The sequence below is a fragment of the Chrysochloris asiatica genome, unplaced genomic scaffold (genome assembly GCF_000296735.1).
Source record: "Chrysochloris asiatica unplaced genomic scaffold, ChrAsi1.0 scaffold00181, whole genome shotgun sequence".
Lineage (NCBI taxonomy): Eukaryota > Metazoa > Chordata > Mammalia > Afrosoricida > Chrysochloridae > Chrysochloris > Chrysochloris asiatica.
Window position 1 is genome coordinate 6,071,866 of NW_006408699.1, and position 14,049 is coordinate 6,085,914.

Below are 14,049 nucleotides of genomic sequence, written 5' to 3' on the forward strand. Positions count from 1 at the left end.
AACCACTGACCTTAAGGTTTGCAGCCCGATTCATAACCACTACACTACCAGAGCACCAGATACTTTAGTAAGGACAAAATAGTAGAAGGATGCCAGAAAAATGCTAAATGGCTACAACTCAAATGGCAGGTATACAACATCTTTTTAATGAATATGAATTGGGTAGTGTGTGCTTTTGTTATTGTTGTTGTTAAGTGCCATGGAATCCATTTTGACTTATAGAGACCTTGTATAAGGTTTCTGAGGAACAGTTGTTGGATTTGAACTGCTGACCTGTGGTTAGCCAGCCAGTGCTTATCCTATAGTACCACACCACGAGTCCTAGGATGTACTGTTGTTGTTGTTGTTGTTAGGTTCCATCAAGTCAGTACTGACTTATAGCGACCGTATGCACAGCAGAATGAAATGCTGCCCGACCCTGGGCCAACCTCACTATTGTTGCCATGCTTGAGTCCATTGATGCTGCTACTTGGCCAATCCATGTAGGAGGCTTCAAAAATTTTGTGCAAAATTGCATATTATCTTTCATTCCCATTTTTTGGTGAACTTTTGGGAAAGCACAGCACAAGAGTGTCTTATAAGAACAATATGACTGGAACCAGTAATTCTGGCTTATATTCATAAGAACTGAATGTTCAAATGGTCTTAGGAATCCTGGTGTGGTGCTGTGGCTTAATGTACTGGACTACAAAGTCAGTTTGAACTGCAAGGTTGGCGGTTCAAGCTCACCAGCCATTCCTCAGAAACCCATGGCATCAGGACTGGAGGAAGACTCATTAACAACCACAATATATATATGATACAACCTTGCTTGCTGAAAATGAAGAGGACTTAAAATATTTACTGATGAAAATCAAAGAGCACACCATTTGCTATGGATTGCTTCTCAACACAAAGAAAACAAAAATCCTCATCACTGGACCAATAAACAACATTCTTATCAATGGTGAAAAGATTGAAGTTGTCAAGGACTTCATTCTTCATGGATCAACTGTCAACACTCATGGAAGCAGCAGTCAAGAAATCAAACGACATGTTGCATTAGGCAAATCTGCTGCACAAGACCTTTTAAAAGTGTTGAAGATCAAAGATGTCAGCTTGAGGACTAAGGTATGCCTGACCCAAGCCCTGGTATTTTCAATAACCTCATTCTTGCAAAAGCTGGACAGTGAATAAGCAAGACCATAAAATAATTGATGCATTTGAGTTATGAGGGTGTTGGAGGACAATATTGAAAGTGCCATGGGCTGCCAAAGAACCAACATATCTGTGTTGAAGAAGTGCTCCTTGGAGACCAGGATGGCCAAACTTTGTCTCTCATACTTCGGACATATTGTTGGCAGGGACCAGTCGCTGGAGAAGGATATCATGTTTGGTAAGGTGGATGGTCAGAGAAAAAGAGGAAGACCTCCAGCGAGATGGATTGGCCAAGTGGCAGCATCAGTGGCAGCATCGATGGGCTCAAGTGTGGCAACAATAGTGAGGTTGGCCTGGGATAGGGCAGTGTTTTGTTCTGTTTTGCATAGGGTCCCTATGAATCAGTACCAACGCCATGGCACCTAACAACAACAATGGGTCAGAATCAACTCGATGGCCCTAACAACTACAATAACAACTGATATGGTGCTGTAGGGCGAACATTGAAATGCTAACTACCCACTAACTAGCCACTCCTCAAAAACCTTTTACAGGCTCACTATGAGTAGGAACCAACTCAAAAGCACATAACAGTTGCAATAGCACCAATATTGAATACGAGAATGGATTAGAAACAATGGTATGATTTGGAAAGATTTTTCTTTCTTTCCTTTTCATTTTTTTTAAGGCAGATGGTATTTTGAACACAACTTGTTAATTGAACATGCAAACTAAAGAGTTCTAGCTGTTTGAAGGAGGTGGTGGATAAGGTGATTTTATTTCATTTTAAAACCTACTTTCATCAGTTCAAACCTACCAGCTGCTCCACAGAAACCCTATACAGGATCGCTATGAGTCAGAACTGACTCAACAGCACCTAACAACAAGAGACTTAGCAAGAAAAGGCATTTAGAAATGGGAGTGAACTGCAAGATAGTGTTTGTGTAACAAGTACCTCAAACCACAGAGGTCACATGGGCTCTTTCTGCTTTGCTACTTTTTTTTTTTTTGCTTTGCTACTTTTGATTGCTTGTCAGAAGGTTATATTTTCAGCTTCCTCCATCCTGCAAGGTCACTCAACCATGTGCTAGCTGGAGTAATCTTTATTCACAATGTCTTTACAAAACCTCATGCAACAGAGCAGCAATGGCAATGTGGGGGACTACTGTGCTCGTCCAACGTATAGCTCCTGCTCCACTCTCACAGGCAGTCTTCAGAGGGACGATAATAGAAGGATTCAAATGCTGGCAGACACCGTGGCCACTTTGCCTCGGGGACGAAAGCAGGTATGATTGCTATTTTATACCTTTAGAGTACCTTGTTGTCTTGAGGACAGAGTATTATGTTTGTTTGACTTCATATTGAAATATTTACATTAGAAACTTTAGTATTAATGTTGAAATATAGGAAGAGGAGAGGATCAGAGAGCTGGTAGACTAAAGAATTGATACCATAACAACAACAAAAATTTTTTTAAAGCAAAACTTCAAAGTAGATTATTTCGCTCATTTGAAGAGGTGTTAGGTAAAATAAAAATCACTGAGCATGTCAAACTTGAAGGAGCTTAGCTACCTTCGATGTATACACAACTAATATGAGAGTTATTGGTCGTTTATGCCTCCCATTGTCAATTTCCTTCTGACCTTTACTCACAGCTCTTGATAATTAGTCATTTCAGTTCATATCAAATGAGAATACTTTTCTTGAGGATAAGTTTTGTTGGATAAGGAAATTATTTTAGGTTCTTGTGTGCTGCCACGTGTCACATGTTACTAGGAATTAGATGTTTTCCTAGCAAGAGGCACTACAGCATAATGAGTACCAGGTTGACAGTGAGCTTGGCCATTTTCTACTAGTGGAGACCTTGAACCAGTCATTTGCCTGTGTCAAGTAAATGCTGTAACTAATCAAGTTTACTTATGGGTCTTGCTACAATGACTGACATGTAGTATGTGCCCAGGAAAGGATAGATTGTGCTATTATTTTTACTAAAATGTGCTACCCTTTGGATAAAGCAGTCATTTGGAAAAATACACATTCAACTAAATTTATTTTTTTTAATTGTTTTTGTTCTCCAACATAACAATATGTAAATAAATATTTTTTAAGCAAGAATACCTTTTCAGGTTTTGGTTATATAACTTATTAACATGCCTCAAGTGTACCTCTACATTTAGACAAAGGACTTGTGCAGGAAATATTTCAAATCACTTTAAAGGATGGATTTTTGTGCATAAGTTTTGCATGTGTATCGTGTAATCCCCTTAGTGTTTGATTTCAGGACCAGAAAACTTCAGCAGGGTCTGAGCGTCATGATATCTTGTGGTGATGGGTGTCACCCATTTCCTTGGTGGCTTTAACACTAGAGATAAGGACATATACACTACACTTTAGGTGACGAATTTTCTTGATCCAAAGCACTTTTATGATATTAATGATAATCATATTATTATACTAACTTTAATCATTTTGTGATAATGTAATGATGAATGTCTTTATGAATTTACAGCTTGTCTGAAAACAAACCAATATGAGAAGGTTCAAAATCTTTATTTAGTTTTAGACATAGACCTGTCAGATTTTCTTTCTTTCTATTTGTAATGAACCTCTCAGATGAAATATAGTTCTCATTGTTGGCTATGATTTCATTCTTTTGTAGAACTTTTACTGCTAAAGATAATAATTTTTGAATTAGAGTGGGAACTTTCTACTCCTTGTATCCTTCACACTTGGAACTTCATTAATTTTTTATCAATTTATCAGGCCATGCCTGGGAATTTCACTGAGAAGATAGTTACTTGGCAGTACTGGGTGATGAATATGTTGCTAAGTACAGAGGGCACTAAGTTGAGAGGAGTGCCTTTCCTTCCCTTACAGGGTTTACAGTTCATACGTACAACCAATGGGCACTTACAAAGCGAAGCAAAGTAAATGTTCTAATCCAAGTGCATGCCTTTGAATGCAACCTTGAAGAATAGGTATTTCAAATATTGAAGGATATTCCAGAACAAGGGAGTAATTAATGCAGAAGCACACATCCTGGGGGCTTTAGGGAATATCGGAGTAACAGTACATTGGTTAGAGTGTATTAGGAGTACCAGGGGAGGGTTAATGTGGGTGGTTGCGGAGAAACCTCAGAATTATCTTCTTTACAGCATGCTTGGACTCAGAAACTAGCCATGGAATGTTTTGAAGCAGTGCAGGGATTTAGGTACCTTATTCTAGAAATGCAGTGTCGGCAAGTGGTAAGTGGCTGAAGACTAGTAGCAAGAAAACACTGTTGCAATAATTGGAGGAAGAGGAGATGCTGAAATGGAGAGGAGACCCAAAATCACAAATATGACAGGGAATGAAGACAAGGAATCACATATATGTGATTTTAAACATAAATAAAGATAGCGTGAACCGAAAAAGGTAATTAGTGTGCAAGGCAATTGGTATTGGAGGAAAATAATATAAGGGAATTGTTTTTGTCTAGTGTTGTCGAGTGAGTTGTGTCTCAGTGACCCTGTGTGGCTGATGGGTTTGAACCACCAGCCTTGTGGTTAGCCGTTCAGTACTGATCCTACAGCGCCAGGCATAGGAAATGTGTTGTGGTTGTTGTTTAAATGTCCTTAATCAACTTAAATTCATAGCTTCCTTGTATTGGGTTTCTGTGAACCATCAACATATGGTTAGCAGTCCAGTGCTTATACTCCAGTGCCACACTAGGACCCTATTTGAAATACATACACACACACATATACATATCAAATTGTATCCCGCCAAAATGTGTGTCAACTTGACTAGGCCATAATTTCCAGTTTGTATAGGGTTTCCAAGGAGCTGCTGGTGAATTTGAATGACCAACCTTGCTGTTCAAACTGACCTTGTAGTCCAGTGTTTTATCCTTAATAAGGCAGAAGGTGCTTATGCTAAAGAAGATTCGGTTATATTTGTTATGCTAATTAGAAGCCACCACCCTTACTCCTTCCACCCTTACATTGCATCTCAATGTAAAGAAAACAAAAATTCTCACCACTGGGTCAATAAACAGCATTCTTATCAACAGAGAAAAGATTGAAGTTGTAAAAGAGTTCATTCTTCTTGGATCAACTATCAACACTCATGGAAGCAGCAGTCAAGAAATCAAATGAAGAATTGCATTAGGCAAATCTGCTGCACAAGACCTTTTTAAAGTGTTAAAGAGCAAAGATATCAGCTTGAAGACTAAGGTGTGCCTGACCCAAGCCATGGCATTTTCAATAACCTAATGATACCCTGTACAGGGTCGCTATGGGTTGGAATCGACTCAACAGCACTTAACAACAACAAAATGTGCACGTGCAAGCTGGACAGTGAATAAGGAAGACCGTAGAAGAACTGATGCATTTGAATTATGGTGTTGGAGGAGAATACTGAAAGTGCTATGGGCTGCCAAAAGAACCAACAGATCTGTGTTGGAAGAAGCTGAGTTAGAGTGCTCCTCATATACATGCAAGTGTGTACGTCCTTATCTCTAGAGCTCCTTGGAGGCCAGGATGGCCAAACTTCATTTCTCATACCTTGGACATATTGTCAGTAGGGAACAGTTGCTGGAGAAGGATATCATGTTTAGTAAGGTGGAAGGTCAGAGAAAAAGAGAAAGACCCCCAGTGAGATGGATTGGCCAAGTAGCAGCATCAATAGACTCAGCATGGCAACAGTAGTGAGGTTGGCCCAGGATCAAGCAGTGCCTCATTCTGCTGTGCATAAGGTTGTTATGAGTCAGTACCGACTCGGTGGCACCTAACAACAACAACAACAACAACCCTTACTCTGGCCACAGCCCTGATCCAGTGTACGAGGAGTTTCCCTTGGGTGTGGGCTCCATTATATTTTTATCTTGTGATAAATAAATTGAGATAGAAGCAAAGCACAGAGAGTATCATCTAGATTCATGGAAAGAGAGGGACAGGAGGCAGACTTTCAGAATGTGCCCTTTGGTGGTGTAAATTATTATATATGCCCGAGTGTTTCAAAAAAATAATAAAAGAGCTAAAATGAATACAGACAAATACAATTAACTGATAGTACATGGAGGGGATTACAATCATGGTAATGAAACAAAGTGGATGATGTGTTGAATGTAAAACTGATGATCTACCCTGGATACTTTCACCCAATTCACAATAAAAACTTAAAAAAGGAAAGGAAAAAAACAAGCCTGTAAGTAGATATCCTGCCAGAGTTTCTAGCTGCCACTTGAATGACAGATTTTGGACTCGAGGCTGCAAGAGTTTCCAGACTAGTCCTCAAGATTATGGGCTTGCCAATTCTTACAATCACATGGATCAATTCCTTAAAATCAATCTAAGTTTCTTTCTCAAAAAAAAAGAAACCAGATCCAGGAGTGGAGTGTGTTCTTTGGGCCTGGGTCTTTTTTCTGAGAACCTCCTAGACCCAAGGGGAAGATCAATGCCAACACACATGGAGATGTCTAAGGAACGCTGGGCCCATAGATGTTGAAAGGAGGCAAGGACCTTCCACCAGGTCCCTACAGAGAAAGAAATCCTTCCCCCAGAGTTATCTTCCTGAATTTGGACTTTTAGTCTCCTAAACTGTGAGAGAATAAGTTTCTGTTTCTTAAAGCCATCCATTTGTTGTATTTCTGTTATAACAGCACTAGATAACTAAGACACACACACATATACATATCCCAACCAAAGCCACCAAACCCACTGCCATTGAGTCCATTCCAACTTACAACTACACTGTATAGGGTTTCTGAGGCTGTAAATCTCCAAGGCAGCAGAAAGCCCCTTCTTTCTCTTGCAGAGCGACCAGTGAATTCTAACTGCTGACCTTGTGGTTATCACTCGGCCTCCAGAGATCCTTTATAATAGCTCAGCACCAATTAATAAATGGTGATTTCTAAATCCTCTCTTCTCTGTCCCCCTTAACCTTCTCTCCATTGGTAGACTTCCTCTCTCAAACAACTTTTACTTATTGATGTCACCATGGCTTTTTAAAAAATAAGCAAACCAGTGTCTCTTAAACATGATACTTTTGATTCTGTACAATTATTATCATTGTAACTTAAAGCAAATATATCCTGACATCTGAGAATTTTCCGAATGAATGTTCGGTTCCTTTAACTGTCTTTAGAGCACAATGACCTAGTTAGGCACTGACTGAACAAAATCTCTTTGAAGACATGAAATGAGCAGGTGTTTCTCTGCCCACTGTTATTTTCAACACTTTCAGGGCTGACAACAACAGTTCATACTTCTCTTTATTGTTGGCTTTGGTTTCTGCAAAGCTGTATTTGGTTACCCTGTAGTTTCAAATTAGTTTTCAGAATCATTTGAGTGCTCACACTCAGACTTGTTTAAAAATAGATTTGTTTGTGCATATTATCTCAATACCTGTATTTGTAAGAGGTGTCAGACATCCCAGTGTGACTTCAGCTTCTGAGCATTTCTATTTTCTGCAATGGAAAACCCTGTAGGAAGGAGAGAGGAGAAAACAGGATAATCTTTTTAAATACGGACATGTGAAAGAATAGTGATTCTGCCTAACCATCCATTCCCTAGTCATAGTAGTTTGCTTTAGGTGGGCAGTTTTCACCAAATGCTGTAGTGAGAAACAGGCAAATGCTTAAACGTGCATTAGTGGTACCACAAAGTATCTTTGCCTAATTTTCTTTCAGTTTATCAAATTGTTCCTAAAGAGACAGCTTCTGGAAGGGTGATTTCTCTTAAAGGTTCAGATATGGTCTATTGTGCTAAAATTTTTAAGACATCTATTTCTGAGATGGGTTCTGTCCTTCAGGAACCTTCATCTAATTCATGGCAACACACCCACCTGTTACTACAACTCCCAAATATTCTTGCTACAGAGTTCTGACCACTTAAAAGAATACTTTCAGCTGGACAACTGTTACTTTTAGTATAAAAGCATTTGAAAAGTCTTCATTTTATATTGTAACATTCTTGAAGTCAATATATCCAGCACTTCTTATTGAGATTCAGGATTCCACAGTCAGATCTTCCTGGGCAGCTGCAACATTCTCTTTAGGATCCTCAAAGCAGTTACAAGTTAGGAAACGGAGCTCCATTATTTTGTTGTATCTCTGAGTAGTATGCTGCGTCCTGATATCCGGATGCTTTGGACATTAAAGGGGGAGAAATGTAGTAACCATGGGAAGACTGGGGAGGGAAACAGAGGACTGGAAAGAAAGCGGAACTCAGTAGCATGAGATTTTGAAATGAACAATAACAAAACCCCACCTGAAGTATCTTCCCTTCCCCCTTCCTACTTTCAGGAAGTAAACGAATGCAGAGCGCAGTCCAGGAAGTAACAATCTGTGTTTTAGCCACATGCATGGCAACGGATTGCACTTTGAGCTCCTCTGAGGCCAGGCTACCTATGTGACTGAGCTACAGATTTTTTCCTTATCTTTTACAAATTGACGGCTAAAGTATTTGGTTTTGGTTTCTCTGAGAAAATGGACGTTGTTAATAACGTTGCATAACAACAAATACCACGATTTAAATATTGATGCCTGATCTTTTAAGTCATTTGATTAAAAGCAGAAGAAAAATGACCATAGAACTCAATCCCTACACATTTTATATTAGTAACTAGCAAGGAGTTAAGGAGCTTTGTCTATCCAGCAGTCATAATTGTATGTGTGTTTTGCAGGCTTGCCAAATTGCTAAGCTTGGATTTCTCGTATTAGATAATGTGCAATAAAAGACAGCTGTTGCCAGCATATGCTGTGCATTGCACATCAGTTCATCATTCAGGATTTCTGGTGCCATCGCTATAATCCTCTGAATGGTTCTGACTGGGTCTGGGGAGTATAGGAGCCCCCAGGTTAGATCCCAGAAAGGGAAATAGGGTTGCTCATTCTTGGGAAGGGCAGTCGCAAACTGATGAGATCTTAGGCATAATTCATTCCATTTAGACTGAGAGTTTTGTGTCTGAACAAGTTTGAGCTCTGCGAATATCCCGTTCCGTGTTGTTCTCCCCGAGCCTGACAGTCAGGGCCAGGTTAAGACATGTGAGGGCCCTAAACACTGATAATCTGTGGTGCCCCTTCTCTGCTTAATCACACATTCAAATAGGATACGTGAGTTTACATATACATGTAGATGATGGTAAGTCAAAAAGTATTGTTATAAGGTTCTCATTCATATATACATGGACTTATTCAAAAAAATGTATGTAAGCATCTCTCTGTGATCATTGGATGGCTGCAGAAAAGTTTTCTGATAATATATGTACCTTACTTTCAGTTGTTAAGTGGCTGTAGAGTCGATTCCGACCCATAGTGACCCTGTATAGGGTTTCCAAGGAGCAGCTGGTGAGCTTGAATCGCTGACTTTGCAGTTCACACGACTTTGCAGTCTGCAGCATTAGCCTACAGCGCCACACCAGGATTTTCAGTAGGGTGTTTTGCATATATTTCCAATGAAAACAGTGGCTTCTGAAGAGATCGCGAGTCCAGTTTAATTTAGGACGGCATGGTCAGCTCTAAACACCATGACAACTGTTTCGGGGGATTCCAAGTGGTTAAAAATCTTGAGAGATTTTCTTGAAAGGCATAGGGACTTATTATGAAGAATTTGAAGTAACTGAAAACTGCATTGGTGATAAAAAGATGGCCAAGTTGTACCAAGGAATTTTCTTCATCATGACCAAACATCTGCTAATATCTGAGGGTACCAAAGTTGTCGAATGAGAATGTCATTGGGAAACCTTACCTCATCCACCCTAAAGCCCTGATTTTGCCCCTTCACACTTCTTTTTTCCCCCCAAATTCAAAGAACATTGGAAAGGAACAACATTCAAGTCTCTCAAGGATGCTCAAACTGCCATTTTGACCTGAAGATGTAAATTGCATAGTCTAGAATTCTTCAGCGAAGGGTTACAGAGAACAGAAGTGTATAGATCTAGATGGAGGATAGGCTGAGAAACAATAGTTTCACATTTTGAGAATTTGTTTAATAAAGGGGTCTATGAATTAGTAACAATACTTTTTGACTTAACCTTCGCATATGAGGAGGCGTCAAAAAGTTTGTGGAAAACTTCCAGTACCTTTTCACTCTATTTTCCATGAACTTCTTGAAGTCTCCTTGTATGTGTATGTGTCTTAGTTACCCATGATGTAAATTCTTTTTAAACAACATCATTTAATTTCTAAAAAGAAGCTCAGTTTTAAGGGAAATGAAAAATGAAATACACTTATATAATTTTTATTATTTAAATATATATTTAATTTATTCCCCTGAGGAATTATTAAATTTCCTTACACAGAGACACATAAATATTCTGATAAAAATATAAAAGCAATGTTTCGATAAATGTCTCTTGTTACTTTCTTGGAAGATGAATTTCAAAAGACACTCATTGTTGTAAAACAACTTTGCATGATAAATATTGAATTTTGAATCCTTTTAATATGCTAATACTTCACTTATTAGCATATATTGAGTAATATCAAGCATTGTGTCCCACACAACAGACAATAGAGAACAAATCTCACTTGATACATAAGTTAAAACTTTTTGTGTTTGGTAAATGTTAATATTTCCAGTATTATGATTGGACATTTGCAATATTTGTATTACATTACATTTTTACCCATGCCAGTATTATACTAAATGTATGCTAGATTGTGTCTGTGTGTGTGCCAAACAGATTTTAAAGTTACAAATATTATTATTTACAAAAGTTAGGTACATAACTCTGTATGTAAATGCTGTGCAGTTAGAAAGAAACCTGATTGAATTCATTACAAATTCTAACTCACTCAAATTCCTCACATTTATTCATTATGTGGTACTGGAGTTCCCATTGTTTTTTATCAGGATGTGAGTAAAGAGCGTGTGTCATGGCTAAGAGCATTGCTGCTCTTTCTGGATGGAGTTGACAGGTCAGTAGACATGGATGTACAAGACGATTCTCTCAAAATGGATCAGAGTCCTTCTATTTATTAATATAATCAGTTTTTGCTGAATAACCATTCATGCTGGATCTCAACAGCCCATACCCCACCTCTTTTTTTATTAGAAAGAAGTCTATTCTTCCAAGAAACCTGTCAAAATAAGGGGTTACTAATTCTCAGAAGGAGGCTGTAGGAGACAGATGCCATTGAAGGTGTTGAAGTAGTTGGGGCCTCATAGCTTAAATAACCTTGCTTGTGGGCACCTTTGTGGCCCTGCATGAACTTTCTTTCCATCCAGCACATTTCTCATTCACTAAAACTGGTATCATTTTCATTTAGTGTCCTGCCAGTTTCCTTTCATTTGTGTCCTGTCTACTTGGCATCTGTGGTTCTTATCTCTGGACAGCTGGTGCCCCTGTTTTCTCAATGCCTTAAACACAAGCTTACCTCACTTATTGGGAATTCCATCCCTGCTGACAGCCCATATCAAAAATATGTGGGTTTTGTGTTAAGACTTGACAAGTGTCAGAGAATTTGATGGTATTTAATTTATTCTAATTATTATTATTATTATTTTTGAAGGTTACATGCCAAAGACAGGTCCTTTGTGAACCCAGAGTGGAAAATAATTTGTAATTTAACTTCGTCTTATTTTTATGTGTGCCACTGATAACCCAAATCAGTCTGTCTACAGAAATCGAAAATCTGCTATGCATCTCAGGTCGTGATAGATAAAATATTTTCGACTGGTCAATTAGCTAGATAGAAGAAAGGAGATGAGGAAACTGCATTTCTTGTAGATGCTTAGGAGTCTTCTGGATTTAAAGAATTTTACATCTGATTCTTTCCCAAATGATTTTTAATTTAGAAAGCTGTTTAGAGGTAGACAGTTGAAATTCTACTACTATTATTACTATAAATTATTATCTAGCAAAAGGACATTTAAAATCCACAAAGAAAAATCTTGAAATTTTAATCATTCATTCATTCTTGCCATCATTTACTCATTTAGCAATTACGTATGAAGGCATTGCTATCTTATCATGTTTTCTACTACTTCTTTGTTTTCTGCGTTTTGCTGTTTGGAGGATTAAGTTTTTTGTTTTGTTCTTCTATTGTTTAATCTTTCTAAAAGTTTAAGACTTAAATACTAAATTTATATTTTCTTATTGATTGCTCTTGTGCTTTCCCCAAGAATATTTAATGCAATGAAGAACAAAGTTGTTTACTAAAAATTTTCAATATAAGGCTTTTTAGAATACTTGGGTTAGGCATTGCACTGCTAGTCGCAAGTTCTGTGATTTAAACCCATTGGCTGCTCCTCAGGAGAAAGAAGAGGCTGTTTGTTCCTGTAAAGATGTATAGTCTCAGAAATTCTCTACAGGGTCACTATGAGTCAGAATTGACTTGATGGCCTTGGTTTTTGTTTTGTTTTTTTTAACCATAAACTTGCTTGCTCTGTTGCCTAATAGTTTGTCTATTTTTCTAATTTTAAGTAGTCACTGTATCCAGGCCCTGTACTTGGCGACAGGAGGGTTTTTTTGTTTGTTTGTTTGTTTTTTTAAGGAGTCCCTTAAGAGGCCAAACAGGAATGCTGGTGATGCAATAACCCCTACAGAGGGGCTGACACTTTGCAACAATGGGCTCAGACACAACAATTGTCATTATAGTGCAGGACCAGTCAGTGTTTCTTTCTGTTGTGCATAGAATTGCTGAGTCATAATTGACTTTATGGTGATGCTGTAGGATAATCACTGGTCCACAAGGTCAGCTGTTCAAACTCACCAATCACTTCTCAGAAGTCTATACAGGGTTGCTATGAGTTGGAACTGACTCTAGGGCACTTAACAACAACAACCAATACTTAAGAAAAAGCTAATTAACTGTCATGAATTCCTAAGTAAACAAAGCAAAAAAACAACTGTAATCTCTTAAAAAATAAAATGCCACATTTTGTTGACATTTCTTCTGTTTACAATGGTAGAATATATTCTGGAAGCTTATGTGGTCTTTTCCCCAAATATACACAGGAATGAAGGTAATATTATGAAACAATTTATGCCATTTATATATTTCTGATATTTCCTTAATTCTTCTTGCATAGAAATCTTACTGCAATAATCCAAAAATAAATCATAAATGGAATTGAGGTCTTGAGTCCCTGGTTTCATTAGAATTATGTTTCTGCATATGAGTTAGTTCTTTAGAGATTATTTTATCCTGCTAAAAATAGTGACTCATACAGAACCATTACAATAAACACAGTCATCTTAGTGATATTTCCAAGAGCTATGACCCCTATACAGGGTCGTTATGGTCGGAACCGACTCGACAGCACTTAACAACAACAACAATCAAGTATATGATTTTACTTGCTTTTCGATGGGTGTTCTTTTTCTTTGGTTGTCAATGAGACTAATTGTCACAGTTAATCTTTCAGACCTCAAGCAGAAACTCATTGCAACTGAGTCCATTCTGACTAATAAGGACCATATATGACAAAGTAGAGCTGCCTCATAGGGTTTCCAAGGCTGTAAATCTTTACCGAAGCTGATTGTCCCATCTGTCTCCTGCAAAGCAGCTGGTCAAACAACCGAACACTTTAACCACTGCATCATCAGGATGCATAATCTTTCAGAAGCTTATATGTGTGCAGTTCAGGTGTGAAGTTCTTTTGGGAAGCTATGGGGTTTTACCACATTACATTTACTCTTTTGTCATAACATATTATTATTGGTTGTTGTTGCTGTTGTAAAGTGTCATCTAGTCAGTTCTGACTCAGAACCACACTGTAAAGGGTTTCCAAGGAATAGCTAATAAATTTGAGCCATCTATCTTGCAGTCCAGGGCATTATACCAGGGATCTCTTTTAATTCTTTAAAGAAATCTTTTAATTATTAGTTATTAATATTAATCTTATAATTATTATTGGAACCTCTCTTAATTCTTTTAAGAGGAATTCCTGAAAGTTCCTTTCCCAGCCCTCCTTTGCCATCACT

At 38.1% G+C, this 14,049-nt stretch overlaps 1 protein-coding gene across 1 annotated transcript in view; it reads left to right on the top strand.

Annotated features, from left to right (window-relative positions):
* Nucleotides 1-2,249: 2,249 nt before the first annotated feature.
* Nucleotides 2,250-14,049, top strand: part of CYTIP (cytohesin 1 interacting protein) — a 49,986-nt gene continuing 38,186 nt past the window's right edge. The window contains exons 1-2 of the mRNA XM_006872048.1: nucleotides 2,250-2,423; nucleotides 10,974-11,038. Coding sequence (XP_006872110.1) covers nucleotides 2,250-2,423; nucleotides 10,974-11,038 — 239 coding nt within the window. The remainder of the gene's footprint in view (nucleotides 2,424-10,973; nucleotides 11,039-14,049) is intronic.